At 37.2% G+C, this 18,901-nt stretch overlaps 1 protein-coding gene across 3 annotated transcripts in view; it reads left to right on the top strand.

The window, feature by feature from the left end:
* Positions 1–18,016, top strand: part of cnpy1 (canopy FGF signaling regulator 1) — a 72,393-nt gene extending 54,377 nt beyond the window's left edge. For all 3 annotated transcript variants that reach the window (XM_073054891.1, XM_073054890.1, XM_073054892.1), the window contains 3 exons: positions 14,933–15,139; positions 15,497–15,593; positions 17,592–18,016. In XM_073054891.1, coding sequence (XP_072910992.1) covers positions 14,933–15,139; positions 15,497–15,593; positions 17,592–17,635 — 348 coding nt within the window. In that variant the 3' untranslated portion in view covers positions 17,636–18,016. The remainder of the gene's footprint in view (positions 1–14,932; positions 15,140–15,496; positions 15,594–17,591) is intronic.
* Positions 18,017–18,901: the final 885 nt, after the last annotated feature.

Genomic DNA, 18,901 nt, shown 5'->3' on the forward strand with positions numbered 1-18,901 from the left:
ATATTGCTAAGAATGGTGTTTGAGTTAAGACAATTGGGAGTCTCAGTGGTCTAAATACAACTACTGTAGACCAGGAAAGAGAATAAATCAACATTCAACTACATTGCCAGATATTTGTGGTCTGCAAAAGTGGTGATCAAACCTTTTTAATGTTTTCAGCAGTGACTGGTTCTTGTTGCAAAAAGACATGAGACATTCAAGAAATAGTGGGAGTACAGAGAGATTGTGAAGCTGGTTCACAATCTAAATACAGCTAGTTAAGCTGGAAAATGCACCTGAGAGGTGTGTTTCTTTTTCAAAAGGGGGTAATTTGTCAATCAAGACTAGTACATAATGTTAAATCACTGAAAGTTGATTTTTCTTCAGTGTGATCAGTGCTTGGAGGCCAAAATCCTGGACTGGTTTTAGAAATACAGTAATTGATTACTAGCAAGCAGAATTTTAGGATATCTTTGAATATATACATTAAAATATGCTAAATAGCCTTTACTCATTTGTGACCCCATTGTTCATTTAAACAGCATTTAGGATCCTTCCAGACCAAAGAGGGTGTGTATTGAATCCAATGGCAGGGAACCTGTTGTGTAATGTTCTGTTTTATATGATGCTCAAGATGAGTAACTGAACATTACAATCTTAACCAGCATTGTGGATAATGGAGACCTGAGAGACTGCAGATGCCAGAAACTTAGCAGGTTGAACAGCACTTGTGGAGGGAAAAAGGAATTGTCAATATTCACTCCAAAACCTTGTGGAGAAGGAAGATGGCCAGAAATGGAGGAGAGGCAGAGTTGCAATGGGAGTCAGTAGGTGACAAGTGAATCAGCAGATGGAGTCAGGTAAGAGAAATGAGTGGAGTTGAGATTCAGAGGCAGGTGGGTGATTGGTAGAAGCAGCCAGAAGGCAGATAGACAGGGGTGGGGAGGGAGAGTAAAGGTAGAGACAGCTAGGAGGGTGATAAATGAGAGCCCATGCTACCTGTACTGTAGGGAAGGTAATAATGGAAACCATTTCGGGCAGATTTTAAGGGTAGATGGAACAAGATGAATGAAGAGTGATCTGGTGGATAAGAGTGTGGGTGATAGCTGATATGATTAAGCCTTGGGTGAATGTTGCTCTCTGGTGATAGCTCTCTATGCTGTCAATTCATCAGGATATAGTTTTTTTAAAAATCATTACTATGAGCTGTATTAAATGCAAGTGTGACTGACCTTTTGTGGTCTGACTGTTACACTGCTCATTTTTTGGGAGAAAAGCTAGAGAAAGTGTGAATGGAGTTGCAAATGTTCCTAATTATAACCTCGTGATGAGATATCAGCTTTTTTTTCTGCCAGCTGTATGTGGTACTATTTTTTGAACTCACATGATTCTACTAAAATTTAATTCATTTTAATTTAATCTATTTTGTATCCTTCATAGTATAGATCGTGCCTGTAGGTTTAAGTTTAGTTTAGCCACACTCTGGACACATTCTTAAGGTGAACTCCAAAGAAATTTATTTCTGTAAATGGCTTTAATGAAATGTTAAGCAGCTGGAAGAGGCTGCTAGGCCTGCTGTGCCTTTTGCCAGCTTGTAATACCATGCTCTGGCCTTTTGCTAATAATACTGTGAAACAGTTCTCCAAGTTTTATTATTACTAATTGTTGAGTGAATTGCTGCCACAGTGAATGTAAAATTCAATTTCCCATGACTGATCTCTTCTTGCTAAATCCAGGCATAAATTTTCTTTTAAAATCATTCCTTATTCATTACAAGCTGCTTCCAGTTCTATCACAATAGTGTGACATTGTCTCTCTATTTGGAGTTGGGTATTTCTATGTGAATTCTGCTACCACTTTACACACACCAGATAAATATTTCATGACTTGCAGGATCTTCAGTTATTGTACTTGATAACATTATTATAGACAGACAAACCAGGTCTCAACGAAGTATCTTTCTATATTATCTTTACCTGTAATAAATAATGCACGAGGAGATGGTTGTGTTTCCTGAGAAGAGTCTTGATGCTAAAACCGTAGAGGTGAATTGCAATATCTTCTTAGTAGAAACAAGAAACATACTTGGTTGGTGTAATTAATGACTTGGAGTCACCAAGGCCTCAAAGCATTCCAAAAATATCATGACTGGTTTCTTAAAAATATAATGCAGATGTCAGATACTGGGATTAACTGTGATGTCAGGTTCTTGATTAGCCAGGGCATCAAAGGGTATGTGGTGAAGGCAGGGAAGTGGGATGACTGGAAGAATTGAATCAGCCCATGGTTGAATGGCCTACTTCTGCTGCTATATCTTATGGTCTTATGATTAGACAATTTCAGAAGTTAAGTTGGCAATGATTCCCACTTGTTGCTTTCTGCTAGGATGGATGTTTCATTCACAATTTGTTGCTGTTTTGTTTAGTTGCTGGACTAATAATGCCTCCACTGGTCAGAGTTGACCATAGCTATTGTGTCCTAGCTGTCTAGATATGAAGTCTAGGGGTATTATATGGAGTGCAAGCTGTTGCCCATGTAGCAAGCTCCCCTTCTCCACACATCTGATGAGCCCAAAGGAATGGCAGAGACCGATATAGTTTGGTCCCAGCAGTGTCGCAGGAGTTGCCAGTCAACATTCAGATTCAATTTATTGTCATTTAGAAACCACAAATGCAATGCAGTTAAAAAATGAGACAACGTTCCACCAGAATGATATCACAAAAGCATATGATGAAACAGACTACACCAGAAAATCCATGTAACATTTGGCAATCCCCAGTCCAGAGTCCGGAGAGGCTGCTACGTATTAATATCGCGCTACCGTCTAGCGCGTTCCCCGGAAAGGAGCTACAAATCTACCAGACAAGAACAAGACCAAAAACTAAAGCTACAAGACCTGCACAAAACCACATAATTACAACATATAGTTACAACAGTGCAAACAGTAGCATAGTTGATTTAAAAAAACAGACTATGGGCACAGTAAAAATAGTCCAAGATGTTAAAGGACTGTAAGTTCCAAAGAAATCACCACAGTTTCCACAAGTCCCCAAGGTCCTGACAGACTTGCCATCCCACGCCGGCGGCAGAAGGGAGTGCCCCCACTATGGGCTTCCAAGGCGTCGCCCGACTCAGCCTCGCAGATGCAGCACACAACGAAAGCTCCATCGAACCCAGCCTCGCAGGCGCAGCACACTTCGAAAGCGACCTGAGTCCGTCGAACCTCCAAACCAACGACCATCCCCTCCGGCACAGCTTCTCCGAGCACCATCCTCTGCCGAGCGTATTAAGACGGCTCCACCAACGGCCATCGGCAACACGACCCCGAGGACTGGGGGCCTGTTCTTCCCAGCAGAGTCCCGGACCTCACAGCAGCAGCAGCAACGAAGAAGGTCTTCCTGGAATTTCCTGATGTTTCTCCGTGCTTCCACGTCCGTTTTCAATCGATTATGATTGCGCACGGCACCCCACTTCACAAATAACAGATTATTAGTTCCGGAGTGGCCACTGCAAGCTGCGTCGCACCACCATCTTGGAGTTCTTTCAACATTGAACTCAATGTAGAGCTGCCTTAGGGACTCTAGCTCCGGTTTTCCCCCTGGGATTTACTCCAGAGTCCTTCCCCATGAGTGGCTATAGCTGCAATGCAGCGGAGGATTCAAATCAGCGTTTTTTTTCTCGATGAGCCGCCAACCACAGCTGACGAACCCCATCTGCCTGAAGCAATTGGTTTTAAGGTGCCAGTAACCCATCTTTACCCCTTCTCCTGTCAGTAGAAATGGTTCCACCTGGCTTAGTAGCTAAGCCACACATGAAGGCCAGGTTATCAGAGGCTATTTGAGGCACACACCATTGGGAGCATTTAATGGATAGTGGGAGCTTGTCCCTATTACAACCCACAACTATAACAACCAGATGCTGGACTTGATGAACTAGGTATTTGATAATTTGGTCCTTGTATAAAGTAACGAAGAGTAAAACTGCAACTTCTGCCATATTATGAGAAGCCAAGTAGAATTAATGACATCTTTCTCGATAGTTGGACAGCTAGTTGCATTTTTATATTTTGGGGAAACTGCTCAGGGGTTCCTATTTTGACAAAGATATTTTCATAACAGTTCACTGGATCTTGAGTTCAGAGATTTTTGATCTATCTGGCTTAAGCCACCATTAAAGGCTAAATATTATCATCATTATCGTCATCATAAAGATGGTCTTTGGGTTTAAATATCCTGATTTAAAACTGTGTGGCTGAACAGTAAATCCAACATATGGAATGCATGAAGGTCCCTGTTTTAATCCTGATAAGTATGCAGCTTTTCTATCACACGTCATGTGTTGATTGGCCATGCTAGGTATATCTCAGATGCATATCTGTATAAATACTTGCATATAGTTTTGGCAAAGTGCTAGTCATTGTTCCTTTTTACATGTGGGTAAAGATGTTAGTGTCAAATTTAAAAAAATAAATGGATGTATAATTATCCCATTTAGTACACTAGTTCTATAGTGTAAACCTCCCATAAATTGCTGTCTGATTCAGCCATCTCAATGGTTTAGGATAGGAGTAAATCCATAATCTTCTCAAGTGAAGGCAAGTTCTACTAAGTGAACCATGCCTAGTAACTATAAAAACACTTCTGCAAGTCTGGAAATATTACAACATAGTGGCAAGTAAGCCTTCATTTTGATTTTTCTGGTGCCTTAATTAACATCACCATTTTTCTTTTGAGTAGCATAGTCCATGAACAGTGCTTCTATTTTTTTCTAACTTGATCCTTGAGTAATGCATCCTCACTTTTACCAGCTCTTTTCTATATTCAGCATGCATATTTCTAATTGCTGCTAATATGATGTTATAAAAAAGTAAGTTAAATATAAATGAAGAAGCTCATTTGATACCTCTTGCCTCATGTGTGGGGAAAATGCAGCTACATTTTCAATTTGACAAACCAAAATACTGTGGATTCTGTCCAAAATGATTACCGTCATCTATCTATCTGGAAAATGATTCATATTCTTTGTATGAAGTTTGTCATTGTACCTGTCAGGCAGTGGGAAGCATGTAAAAGAAAAAATGCATAATTTGAAAATCTGATATTTTGTGGCATAAGAACCCAACAGGAAAATTGATACATCTGTGGGTGACAAGAAAATCTGAAAGACACCCAAGGAAGTCGTTTATAAGGTAGCCTGAAACAGCAAATGGGCATGAGAATTAAGAACATTTGAAAATGATTGAATATCAAGGATTTGGTGGTTTGCATCAAATTTCTGAAATGAGTAGCTTTAAAAATGAATGCCCTAGTTATCTTCTGAACTTCTATGTATTGTGGAATTGTTCGCATGATTTGGAGTATGGCAAATATGATCCCTTTTTTCAAGAAAGGAGAGGATGAGAAAATGGAAACTACCAATTTGTTAGCCTGACTTCAGTGGTAGAGGAAATGTTGGATGACCTTAAAGAATGGATTTGTGAAAGGAAATCATGTTAAGTTAATCTGCTGGAATTCTTTTGAGGATAAGAGGGGAGGGAATAAGTTTCAAAGGCATTTTAGAAAAATGCCTTTGAAACTGTCCTCCTCTACTATCAAGATGAATCCACACTCAGGTTGAAGGAACAACATCTTATATACTGACTGGGTAGCCTCCAACCTGCTGGCATGAACATTGACTTCTCTAACTTCTGTTAATGCCCCTCCTCCCCTTCTTACCCCATCCCTGACATATTTAGTTGTTTGTTTTTTTCTCTTTCTCTCTGCCCATCACCCTGCCTGTTCTCCATCTCCCTATGGTGCTACCCCCTCCCCCTTTCTTTCTTCCGAGGCCTCCCGTCCCATGATCCTTTCCCTTCTCCAGCTCTGTATCACTTTCGCCAATCACCTTTCCAGCTCTTAGCTTCATCCCACCCCCTCCGGTCTTCTCCTATCATTTTGCATTTCCCCTTCCCCCCCCACTACTTTCAAATCTTAGTATCTCTCCTTTCAGTTAGTCCTGACGAAGGGTCTCAGCCCGAAACGTTGACAGTGCTTCTCCTTATAGATGCTGCCTGGCCTGCTGTGTTCCACCAGCATTTTGTGTGTGAGCAGAATAAATGGATCATTTTGGGTTGGTAGGTTGTAGCTTCCAGCTGTTCACAATCGAAACAGAATATTAGAAACACTCAGTAGGTAAGGCAACGTATGTAGAAAGAGAAATGGAGTTAACACTTCAAGTTGATGATCCTGAAGATGTATTTTCTGTTTTTATTTCACTTTCCATTACCAGTGATTGTCTTTTGTACATCCTTGTCAAATGTATTTTAAAAAAATTCCGTATGAACTGTTTGCTTTATTCTCTTCATCAACCATTTTTTATATTTATCAAAATATTCAGTCAGATCAGTTAAGCACAACTTGCCTCTAACAAATCAGTGCTGATTCTATATTAGCTCAAATTTAGTACCTGATCATTTCTTTCACTGATTATGATTTCTAAAAGCTTCTCTATGGATGCTAACTTGACTGCTCTGTGGTTTGGTTTGAACTTGTTCCCTATTTTGAACTAAGCTTTGCAAGATCATTTCAAACCCTCCTTCAATCTTGCTGCTCTTGGCAATTAGGCTGCAGCCTTCTGTACCAGGTGATCAAGTATAGCCAGCCTTCTTTGTCACCTCTTTACCAACATTTCACTCTATTCATTATACATATTCTGTGACATATTTTGAGATTTTGACATTATGTGCACCAAATTGTGCGACTTTACATTGAAATTCTCCCAGAAGACTGTGAAGATGAAGGCTAATACACTGTATTCTAGCCATGTGTCTATAGGCAATGACTGTCTTTACGATTCCTAATACAGTGGATTCTGGCCCTCGATTCTTTGAGCTGCCTCCAATGTTGTCTCACTATCTTTAGGCAAGGGAACCAAAACTGCCAAGTTTTTCAAGTACATTTTGGCCCAATTAAGTGGCTGCCCTAATTAGTGGAAGTTTCATGACATTTATTAAGGTCTATTTTAAAAAAAAGACAAACTACTGTTTAACTGACTAAGAAATTATGTATTTAGCCTCGTGATTAGGCTAGGGTTAAATTGGGTGGGGGGGGGGTTCTGGTCAATGCAGCTTGAAGGGTTGGAAGGGCCTGTTCCATGCTGTATCTCTAAATAAATTAAAGTGCAGATAATGGATGGATTGCTGTCATGCAATGCTTTCAATGATTGCATCCTCCAAATCTTCATTTTCGTTGTAACATTTAAAATGGTTGTCAAAATCTTCAAATTCTTTGTAGTTCCCAACTTGTTAAAGTAGTGGTATTGTTTCATTTTCACTCCCTTCTGTTTCTGGTACCTCCAAGCCTAATAATTGAAATTGCAGTGAGCAAAACAGTTCTGAATTGTCTTACTGCTATTTCTTGCTAACTATCAGTGACAAAATACTGCTTTTTGAATACAAACACTTGCAACTGATGCTATTTTAAAAGCTGCTCTGAGCATTGTGTAGTGTGTATCAGCTACACAAGTACACATGACTGACGCTAGTTAGAAACTGTTCAGCAACGTTCTCCTGTCCCAATTAAGCGCCAGAAAGTCCCAAATGAAGAGTATCCTGGTTATTTTCTCGCTTTGCTTTTGTTCTTTAATGGTTGTCCCAAATATGTGGCTACCCTGATTAACCTATAGCCATATTAACCAGAATCCACTGTACTTAGCAGAATAGAAAGCTACTGGTTGAAGCAATTCTGAATGCTTTTCAGAAATTCCTATCCTTTTGCTCTGATTTTGCTATTATCCCAATCAGTCTAAGGGTAATTGTAGTCTCCCAATGTCACTAAAGTTCATGCACATCTTTTTAACTTCCCGCTTTCTTAGTTAATCCATCTCCCTCTTTTTGGCAGCTTGGTTATCATAGACAGTAGTGTGGCAACACTTTTATTTTGTTTATCTCCCAATAGTAAGACTCTGCCCTTGGTCCCTCGAGGCATATTTTGTCTGTTTGTCTCTCATTACCTTGTCTACTTTTCCTTCCTAGTCTTTTCTAAATATACCTTTTTAACTATGAGAATTAACAGTTAAGTCTTGTCCTTTTTTAATTGTTTGAACCTTTTTATAATCACTACATTAGACATGCAGGGAATGTATTGATGTGTACAGCTCACCAACCCTAAACGCTGTATTTTTTTGGATTTGTATACATGCTTTCTAAATTGGTCTTTTTATTTCAAATTGCTGTCAGGAACACATTTTTGTGCAGCTTATTCTTTTCTTTTACCTCTAACTTGGATCTCACCATAGGCAAGACAGAATTTTCTTTTTTTTTATTAGATTGTATAGTTTTGTTAGATCTACCCTTGATTTGCTGAATGAATATGTACAGTTCAATCTCTAGTCATAACTAATGAAGCTTATCCCTGAACCTGTCCTGCTAAGACTTCTTCTGTACTGTCTCCTTGGGTATTGACAATCTTCCCCAATACACAGGGAGCAGCAGCATTTTAAGTTTATGCTGGCTCTGAGCATTGTCGTAAAACTCAATACCCCCAGTGATTTCCAGTAACCTGTTCTCTTGGTGTATTGATGCTGCATGACCTGAGTATTTACAACATTTTTTGCTTTTAATTCAGATTTCCAGCAGCTGCAGTGTCTTTGAATGCAAAAGCAAGGAAGTGATTGATTCTTTATTCCCATTTAGAAAGTGAAGTAAATATACTTTCATTAAAAGCATAATTAATTTGGCCTGCAACCTTCAAAGATTTGTCATGTGCATCCTAAAGTGTTCTTTTTATTTTCCACTGTAAAGTCCAGTCTTAATTGCTCATCCTTAATTAACTTTGAAGATGATGCCTCCTCCTTGAACTATTGCTACTCTAAAGAAAAGTCTTCTTAATTGCTATTAGAAGGTTCTAGAATATGGATTGTATTGAAGAAGGACTTGAAAATGTGTACATTACTGTTTTGTAGCTTGGACGGTGGTGTTCCCATGTACTTGCTGTTCTTTTCTTTGAGTTAGCCCTTCACCAACTCAAACTCTATCAGCAGAAAATAATGTAGTGCACTTTGTTGTTGATGTACACTGCAAACTCCTCTGCGTGCCTTTGCTGGAATGAATAAATATTTGAGGTGCTAATCAAATGGAATATGTTGTCCTGGACATTTTGGAAATTGTTGAGAATAAATGGTGCTACACCCAGGAATACAGCAGCATGAAAAGGCCAGCAGGCCCCTCGAACCTGCCCCATCGCTCCACTCTTTAAGAAAGGAGGAAAGCAGCAGCAAGGAATTTATAGACCAGTTAGCCTGACATCAGTGGCTGAGATTGTGGAGTAATTGGTGACACAGGACAAGATGAGACAAAATCAGCATGGTTTCCTAAGGGAAAATCTTGCTTGACGAACCTGTTGGAATTCAATGAGGAGATTCCAAGTAGGATGGATAAAGGGGATGCAGTGGATGTTGTATATTTGGATGTTGTATATGCTCACCATGTTAAGAGCCCATGCTATTACAGGAACATTACTGGCATGGTGAGAGCATTGGCTGATTGGTAGGAGGCAGCGAGTAGGAATAAAAGGATCCTTTTCTGGTTGGCTGCCAGTGACTAGTGGTGTTCCGCAGGGGTCGGTGTTCGTCTGCTTCATTTTATGCTGTATATCAATGATTTAGATGATGAAATACTTGGCTTTGTTGCCAAGTTTGCAGGTGATACGAGGATTGGTGGAGGGGCAGGTAGTGTTGAGGAAATGGGTAGGCTGCCGAAGGACTTAGACAGATTAGGAGAAAGGGCAAAAGAGTGACAAATGAAAGTGTGTTGGAAAATGCATGGTCATGCACTTTGGTAGTAGAAATAAATGTGCAGCCTATTTTCAAAATTGTTGAAAAACCAAAAATCTGAGATGCAAAGGGACTTGGGAGGTCTTGTGCAGAACAAACTAAAGATTAACTTGCAGATAGTCAATGGTGAGGAAGGCAAATGCAATGTTCACATCATTTTCAAGAGGACTAGTGACTTTATAAGGCACTGGTGAGGCCTCACCTTGAGTATTTTGGACTCCTCATCTAGGAAAAGCTGTGCTGACATTGGAGAGGGATCAGAGGTGATTCACAGGGATGATTCCAGGAATTAAAGGGTTATCATACGAGGAGCGGTTGATAGCTCTGGGTCTGTACTCACTGGAATTTAGGAGGATTTCACTGAAACCTTTCCAATGTTGAAAGACCCAGACAGGGTAGATGTGGAAGGGATGTTTCCCATGGCAGGGGAGTCTAGGACAAGAGGTCCTCGGGGGACATCCTTTTAAGAGAGGTGGAGAAATTTCTTTAGCCAAAGGGAGGTGAATTTGTGGAATTTATTACCACAGGCAGCTGTCAAGGCTAGGTCATTGGGCATATTTAAGGCAGAGCTTGATAGGTTCTTTACTGGACATGGCATCAAAGGTTATGGAGAAAAGGCTGGGAAGTGGAGCTGAGGAAGGGAAAATAGGATCAGCTATGGTCGAATGGCAGAGCAGATTTGATGGGCTAAAGGGCCTCATTCTGCTCCTATGTCTTATGGTCTTATGATCATAACTGATCTATATTGGAATCAACTCCTATGCCAGTCCCCATGGCCCTTAATTCTTCAGGCTGCCTCCAATGTTACCTGTTTTTAGACGAGGAAACCAAAAATGCACCGTATTTCAAGTGTAGCCTCAACACCACGTGCAGCTATAACAAAAGCTCCCTATTTTCAGCTCAAATTTCTTTGCAATAAAGGTTAAGATACCTGTTGGGCTTGTCTGTTAATTTTTATAACTGATGCACCAGAGCACCTATATCCTAACATTTTCCACAATTTGTATCTCTATTTAGATGATCTGTCTTTTGATTTCTCTTGAGATGCTTGATCTCTCATTTCACTGTAAAAAAAAACCACTCCATTTGCCAAGTTCTAACTTGTGTATAGCCAATTACAGAATCTCTTGTGTCCTAATTATATCTTGCTGTACTGAAGAAGTCCTGCTGTCAGGTATTGGTCTGAAATAGACTGTTTACTCATCTCCATAGATGCTGCCTGGCCTGCTGAGTGCTAAGGACTGAAAATCATAAACTTCACTTCCAATGAGCATTCTTCTTCATCTTGTTGCTTTTTTTTTGGTAATTTCCAACCCTGTCAGATATCCATTACATTTCATACACAACAAAGTTGTTAATTTAGTGAGGAAGACTATGTAACCATGAAGTATAATGTCCTTCATTCAGTGGGTGGAGGTGAAAGGATTCACTCCTTTGGATCATGCTACAATTTTTTACATTACTTGGAATCAAGTACAATCAAGTTCCTTTTTATTTTCAAAAATCTGACCGCTTTCTGTTCAAATACAAACTCAATCTTGGCCAGAAAGATCCTGTAAATTGTCCTCAATAGCTGGATGCATTACAGTGATTTGCATTGTCTTGTCGGATGAGTGCATTGAGAAAACAATTGTAACATGGTTATTATTGAACTCAAACTAAGGTTAGTTGTCATTGTGTACTTGTCTGAGGGCAGTAAATGGATTCCTAATTCATGCAATAGACTCAGCAAGAAAAATGCTTTCTCCACAACAATGTGGGGAAAAATGCAGAGGGATGAGGGCAACTAAAAGAAGGCATACGGAAGGAATTGCGATTTGGTGGTGTTATTAATTTGAGAACTGCATAACCTTGGCCTGGAAATGGGTCACTCCTGTATGGCAAGAAATGATGTGTGCTCTGTGGCAGAATCCTTTAATATATACAAACTCTTCTTAATTGTCTAGACTTGGTATTACAGAGCTGTCCTTGCAAACTGCTTTAAATACACAAATTAACTTAACTGTGTGGTGTTTCTCCATTGCTATAAGGAAATTCTATATACTTCAGTGCAAAATGGTATAATTGCAATAGTTTTGGAAAATTCCCAGGACACTTGGTGGTTTTTTTTTTGTGTAACTCATAGAAACTTTATAGAAACTACTCTGTGACAGGCACTTTTACAATAATGCTGCTAAAGAAGGACGTAATTCTATAATGTATCTCTTTGGTGGAGTTTGGTAAAATGGAGTATATCTGAATATTTAAACTATCCCTCATAGATCCTTGGTTCCAAATTAAACTGTCCTTTGTGAACATTTTTCTTTGGTTTATATAATTATCTAATTTTACTGCATAGGCTCATTTTTACTTTTTTTCTTACTAACATCGTTTCCTACAGAAGGATTGTGAAATCTTTGGAAAATTACAAATATTTTAAAGACTTCTTTTATCAGTCTTTGTATTAAGTTTTAGGGTGAATTTTCATTTTGGTTGCATATTAATACTTTGGTACAGCAGTGGTCTCTCTGTTTGGCTAAGTTACAGAATGCTGTTCCCATGATCCTTTGTGACCAATATTAAAACTTACTTGCTGAATAATTGTCAAGAATACTCTATGGAATTTTATTGTTCACCTTCAGTTTAAAAAAAATATGACTTGAGGGGTTTCATTAAAAGGTGGCTGGAGGCTTAAGACTGACATCTGACAGTTACTCTGTAAGCCATGAGCAATATGTTTTTGATTTGTTTGGACCTCACTGGGCTCGAATTTCAAAGAGTTGATGAGATTTGTTTTATGGCGTAAACAGCTTTAGTTCCTCTTACATCCAATTTTCACACTTCAGATTTTCAATAGTAATTAATGCAGTTACACTCTAATTTCTGAAAAGTTTGTTTCAAATGTAGTCTTAAGTTTATCAAAACCTTATCAGCTTGTTCTTTGAATTGAGCAACAGTAAGTTTTAACTCAAACTTTCTCCTTGTAAAAATACAGCAATTTTAGAAGAAATGTGCGTGGAACTTAAGTTTGCTTTTAATATAAAAAGAATCAGAAAATGCTTGAAATACTTTAATTTCAGGAGTTTTTTTTCCCCTTTAGTCCTTTAAAGCTCTTATATTCATCAGAAATCATAGCATATATTTACAATTATTTAGAATTTCAGCCTTTTACTACAGGTAAAGCTGCTTTAATTGTATGTTTTTTTTTCCCCAAGCCCTCATTTGGATTAAAATCTTCAGATATCTCTCTATGTGTCTTTGTATGTCATCTCAAATTGATTATTTCTGTTTATAACGTAAATTTTGTGATAGTTTATAAAAACCAATTAATTTTATTACTGTAACTGTGACAATGCATTTTTTAAAAATTGTTATTTTCCAAATTGTGGGCTCCAAGTTATATTCATTGAAATAAAATAGCAATTTCAAATAACTTTTAAGTGAATGGTTGGTATGCATATTAAATTCTCTTTTCAATGTGTCCTGTCAAATTGTAGATTTCTAGTATAATGTTATAAGTAGGCTGTGTTTTTTTTACATCATATTTGGAGTAAATCTTTTTTCATTAAATTGTGCAGGTGTGCATTTTCATTAGCACTTGGTTATCTTTATTTACGAGAAAAGTACATATGTATGTAAGCTTTTGTTGTCCTGAAGGTGGGAATCTATGCTTATGTTGCCCCATCATTTGAAAATCAAAAGTGCTTCATCTTTATCACCTCTTTGCAGAGCATGTCTTATTTTTTCAGTAAGATAAGAAACTTTTGTCCAAAGCAGACAGGGAAAATTGATTGTGACTCTCTTCCATCACATTTTGATGATGGCAATCTCTTCATTCTTATTTCAATGGCAACACAATTTGCAGGGCGGTATCTCAGACATCTTTTCTACTGGCAGAGGGCAATGTGTGTTTTTCTCCCCCCCTCCTCTCTGACACACTAAGAAATGCTTTTTATGAAAATGATTCATCTGAGGTCGTGCAGCAGTTTTAACGAAAAGCTTTTATTTTTTGCTCCTTCCAACTATGTGGTTGGTGCTGAGTTCTATAGATTTCTTAGCTAGTCACTAGAAAATTAGATTTTGTCCACAATGCCAGTAACTGTTGTAGATGTGAATTGAAACGTGCAAATGTGAATATATTGTTTTTCTACAGTCTTACCAATTACCTATATAACTTTGAAGATTTTGTCAAAAAAGTTTATTGAAGATAGTTTGCTTAATTCTTCTGAACTTTTTATCAATTGGGTATAATGGGGAAAATATCTGAGCTGGTAGTGTAGTAAGCAAAATACTTTAAGCGCTGATGTATTTGCTTTGTGATCAGATGGCAATGAAGCAAGGAGAAACCTTTTGTGCGAATGAACTGCTTATGTGAAAATGCATCCATAATGTAATCACTGGGACCGGAAGGGGCCATACTGTGTCTGAATGGAGACAATGGAATCTGGCCATATCTACATTGCTGAAATCGAGTTCATCAGCAATTCAACCCTTTGACTGTGGTTGTCATGCAAACTTCCTACTTTGATCAGTAGAGGGTGGAGGGAGGGACTTGCAAAGGCCTATGGATGTATCTCTCCTGTTTACCCTGTACTTGGCTTCAATAGAAACTCTTCCGGAGATAGCAACGGGGCACATTTTGCACCTTGACCTGTCTAGACAGTTAAAACTTTTTACCCAGTTACCAAGGAAAGGACTGTTTTGACCTCTGGTTTGCTCTTTGTAGCAATTCATTCTAGGCATATAGGTGTTGTCTGGGTTTTGTTTTCTTGAATTTGGTGAGGGGAGAGAAGATGAGAGACAATTCAGCAGCTTTAACTCCAGGAAATGAAAACTGAGACTGTAGTCTTGAGTGATGTTACTTCGTAGGCCTTGCTTTCCCTCTGAATCCTGAAGAAGGATTAAGCAGCTGCTGAACAATGTCTGAACTAAACAGTCATGTGAACAAACTGGATATAGTCCACTAAATTTAATTTACTAAAGTGAGGTGTTTTCTTCCCATCTGCTTTTGTCAAATTTGTTGTTTTCAAAGGAGCAAAGATTGTGCATTTACTAAATTACAATCTAAACTGCAATCACAAACTACATTATCAATTTGAGCTCTTGAATTAGTTTAATCTTAAGGAATGTATAATATAATGTTCACATTGCTCATTTCCTGCAGATACCATATGCAAGATCTGAGATCCATCTACTTGAACTTTTTGAAAATATTTGTTCAAACATGGATGATTATGCACTATATGTGGATCCTGACACCCAGAAGAGGACTTACATGAGATTTGCTCCAAGAGATTCTGAGAAAATGGGTTCTGTAGATTTCAAGAATTTCAAATTTGATCCTGAAAATTCAAAATCACTAAAGTTTGTGGTAAGGTTTTTAAATGTGTTCAGATGACTATTACAGCAGAGGGCACTAGAACTTAAGCTTGTGAAATTGATGATAAGAATTATGCTAAAAATATTTTGGAAATCTTCAAAATTAAGCAGAAATAATATCATTTTAATAGAATGGTAATTAGCTGGCCATAATTTCTTGGTAGTTTCAGGTTTTGGTTCTTTTGCTGTGGAACTACTCAAGTGGTTTTGCCAAGCTGGTGAAAGAGAAAACAGAAAGTGGTAGGGTAACAAAGAAGCATCTAGAGCTATGCATGCCTAGCAGTGATGAAGATTCATTTTGACTGTGTTTTGCATTGTAATGCACTTCAATTTAACTCTGATCTCGCAGTGTGAAAATATAGTGGAAGAATATGAAGATGAAATAATTTCCTTATTCACCCATGAGGCAGACCATGTGGCTGACAAGCTATGCAGTGAAAAATCAGGTATTGTCTCCGATTTTAATGTCTAGTTTCTTACATTTCATGTTACTATGTTGCTTTGATGTTCTGTGGAAGAACATCTCATCAATCCATAGAAAGTGACTTGGCTTGTTACTTGCAAATGCAAGCTTTTTTTCAAGTTTCCAGTAGGCAAATTAAAATTTGGCCTGATTACTGTTGTTCGTAGCTGTTCAAATTTAGCAACCTTTCTTTCCAGCATGCTGCCTAGAACTTGATTTTCTTTTAATGTAAACAACAACAATTTAATGTATATAGTTTGCTTGTACATTAATACAGAATTGTGCTAAGTATATCTTACTATTAGTAACTGGTTGTCATTAGTATTCAGAAAAGCTGCTTGCTCAAAATCCCCTTAGCTGAAATGAGATTCTTTAGGGAATGAGTGGCTAAAATCTCAATTTTCTTTTGATTAAAGTCCATCTTTAATAACTAATGCTTTTTTCATTTGTAATGTTGATAATGAAAAGGTGATCTATCATAATATTACAGGCTGCAAACCTTAATTTCAACAATGTTTTACTTGATGTGTAATGGTCTGCCTGTGACCCAAAAGCTGGTTCTTGAAGATGTTTCTCTCGTGTCTCACTGCTGTAATGTTTTATTTCAAAATGTAGGTGGAACCATGTTAGGAAATCTTTATTTCTTTTTTTTAAAAGTAATTTACAACTTTTGTGTATTTTACCACACAATTTTGACTGGTGATCCACACCTGACATTATAATAAACAAAAATATCAAAGAAATGTAGCTAGAGAGAATTTGATACTCCTGCAAAATATCTTGGAATACTATTGTATTTTAATCTTGGGGTTTCTGGCTCAGTTTTTTTAAATGAGAAATATAATTGTTTTTGATACTGTAGACATAAAAATGAGATCCAAATACAATTGAAGATGAAAAATAACTTCACCTAGTTCAGAATATCAAAACTTGAATTTTCATTGTTTCTGAGTGTTAGTTTTAAATTGTCACTAACATAAGGAACCTTAAATCTTGATTATCATCGTATGATATCTTTAGTACTGGATATTCAAAATTTACAAGACTCTAGTATAACCTTGTGAGTTAGTTCAAGATTTAGGTACTTTTCTATTATGATAAACCGATATTTAGTGCCTGTTGTACATTTACTAAGCTTGCATACAGGCATAGCAGAGCATGGTGCTTTACCAGGTAGACCTCTACTGTTTTATACACATCTTCCTGAAAGAATCTAGCGCCACAGTTCTGGGAAAATTAGCAACTTTTAAAAATAAAAGTATAACTTAAAATGCCTAAAATAATATGTATAATAATAAAAGATGCTCCAGTAACTATAAAAATGGAAAGTGTTTTGCCATACTTCCTAATTTTCAATTGTCTTTTTCTCTGCAAAAAAAATGGTATTATTCTAAATTTAATTTAACTGGTTTTGAGAGCCATAGATAGTTTGAAATCCCTTTTTAAATTGTGACTGACTAGAGAGGACAGTTTACTTCAATATAATACTTAAATCTAAAATTATTTCCTACAGGATATAAAAATGATAAATTTTGGAATTATTGTACCATCCTTAGAGTTTTGCCACTCTGTGCAACTATTTGTATAAATTGATTCCTTTATTACTAAATTTACTTTGATAACGCTTCTCCAGGTTTCAGCTGTTCAAACAATGGAAAAGATAACTTTAGAAATGTCTTCACCTTCAATATAACAAAGCTGGGTTTTTTTAAAATCCTACAGTTCTGTTCCAAAGTGCAGAATATAGAGTCACATAATTATTGTTGAATTTGTAATTTTGTAATTTCCTTTCATTTTGCAATAGTAAGGAATGTTTTCTTTTAAATTGTATTGTTTTGTAGTAATTTAAACATGATATTTTTTCAAATGGATTTTGTGCTGAGTAGATATTAAAGATATTACTAGCTATTAAAATATTGATACAGTTTGAGCTATCCTTTAATAAAATGTATTTATTTTTCCCTCCTACCTCACTCACCAGAATTTTGCAAACCATCTGTACAAACTCACCACCCTGAACTATAAAAAAAGATATTTCAAGCTGGAATGGAAGAGTTCTTAATGTCTGCATCAACAACTGGCAATTTACACTGGACCAGAACTGCTGTATTTAATCTTTGCTCATATCTTCTGTCCAAGAACCACTCAACCACAGATTTGGATATTTTCATTATGACTATCTTTTGATAATTCCTGATTTATTAAAGTCTATCTGGATTATCTAAAATTTATTAAAGGAGTTTTATAAGTCATTTGTATTAATGCCCATTTTCAGGAATATTTTTTAGCTTAATACTGGAAGTAAGAAAATGCTCCTTTAATTTTCAAATGGTGTGTTTTGATTCTTTCTAAAGCTTATGTTCAAGCTAATGTTTCAGTTCTTGCAAATAAAGATTTTATTCAAAATTTGTGGATTTGTCATTTCTGCTAGTTCTTTTTGTGAATTGGCTTTTATTCCTGTGGACTACCCTATTTAAATTTAAACTTCCCAAGTTGTTTAATTGCCCTTTTGAAAATTGAAGAATTCTATAAAAATGGTTAGCACAGAATGTATAAGTTGTTTTTTTATCTCTGCATAACAGTAGAAATCCCATTTCTATGACTAATAATGAACTATTATCTGTACTATGTTTAAAAAGAAATTGTACCTGTTTATCCGTGTATGCTATTTTCTCTTCTAAAACTGAGATTGATGGGGGGAAATGCCCTTTTCCACCCGCCCCATACCATCCTCCCCCCGCAAAAAGTTTGCATAATGGTTCCAATAGACTCAGCAGAAAATCATTTTAACAGACGACTTGCTTGGTAAGGACAATGCAAGGACATCGTTCCTACCTTGTCATTTTTATATAAATAACGGTTCGCACACTTTTAATTTCTGGGCTATAAGCATTTTAAATGCTCCCTTAATTTATGTGGTAACGATAAGGACGAAGCATTGTATGATTTGATAACTTTCCCAACAACAGGTTATCAATTATGCCCAGTTCTTCTGTGACATAGCCGCTGTACTTTCTAAGTATACTGCCCAGTTGATTATGATAAAAGGAGGACAATGGGCAAGCGTCGGCAAATGTTTTAATGCTTCAAATTCGACGACTTTTTAAGTAACGCTACAAGTAAACTTCATTATCGTTTAGTGAAGCCAAAGATTCCTTAACCTGGAACCTCTGCTGTTGGCTCAATAATTGTTTCTTTATGATGCTGAAATTGACACATAATCTGTGGTCATGAGGTCAAAGTCCTACAGAATGACCAGTATAAAGAGGAACTTTCTAAGTTTGAAAACAC

Source organism: Hemitrygon akajei, chromosome 8 (genome assembly GCF_048418815.1).
Source record: "Hemitrygon akajei chromosome 8, sHemAka1.3, whole genome shotgun sequence".
NCBI classification, from domain to species: Eukaryota; Metazoa; Chordata; class Chondrichthyes; order Myliobatiformes; family Dasyatidae; genus Hemitrygon; species Hemitrygon akajei.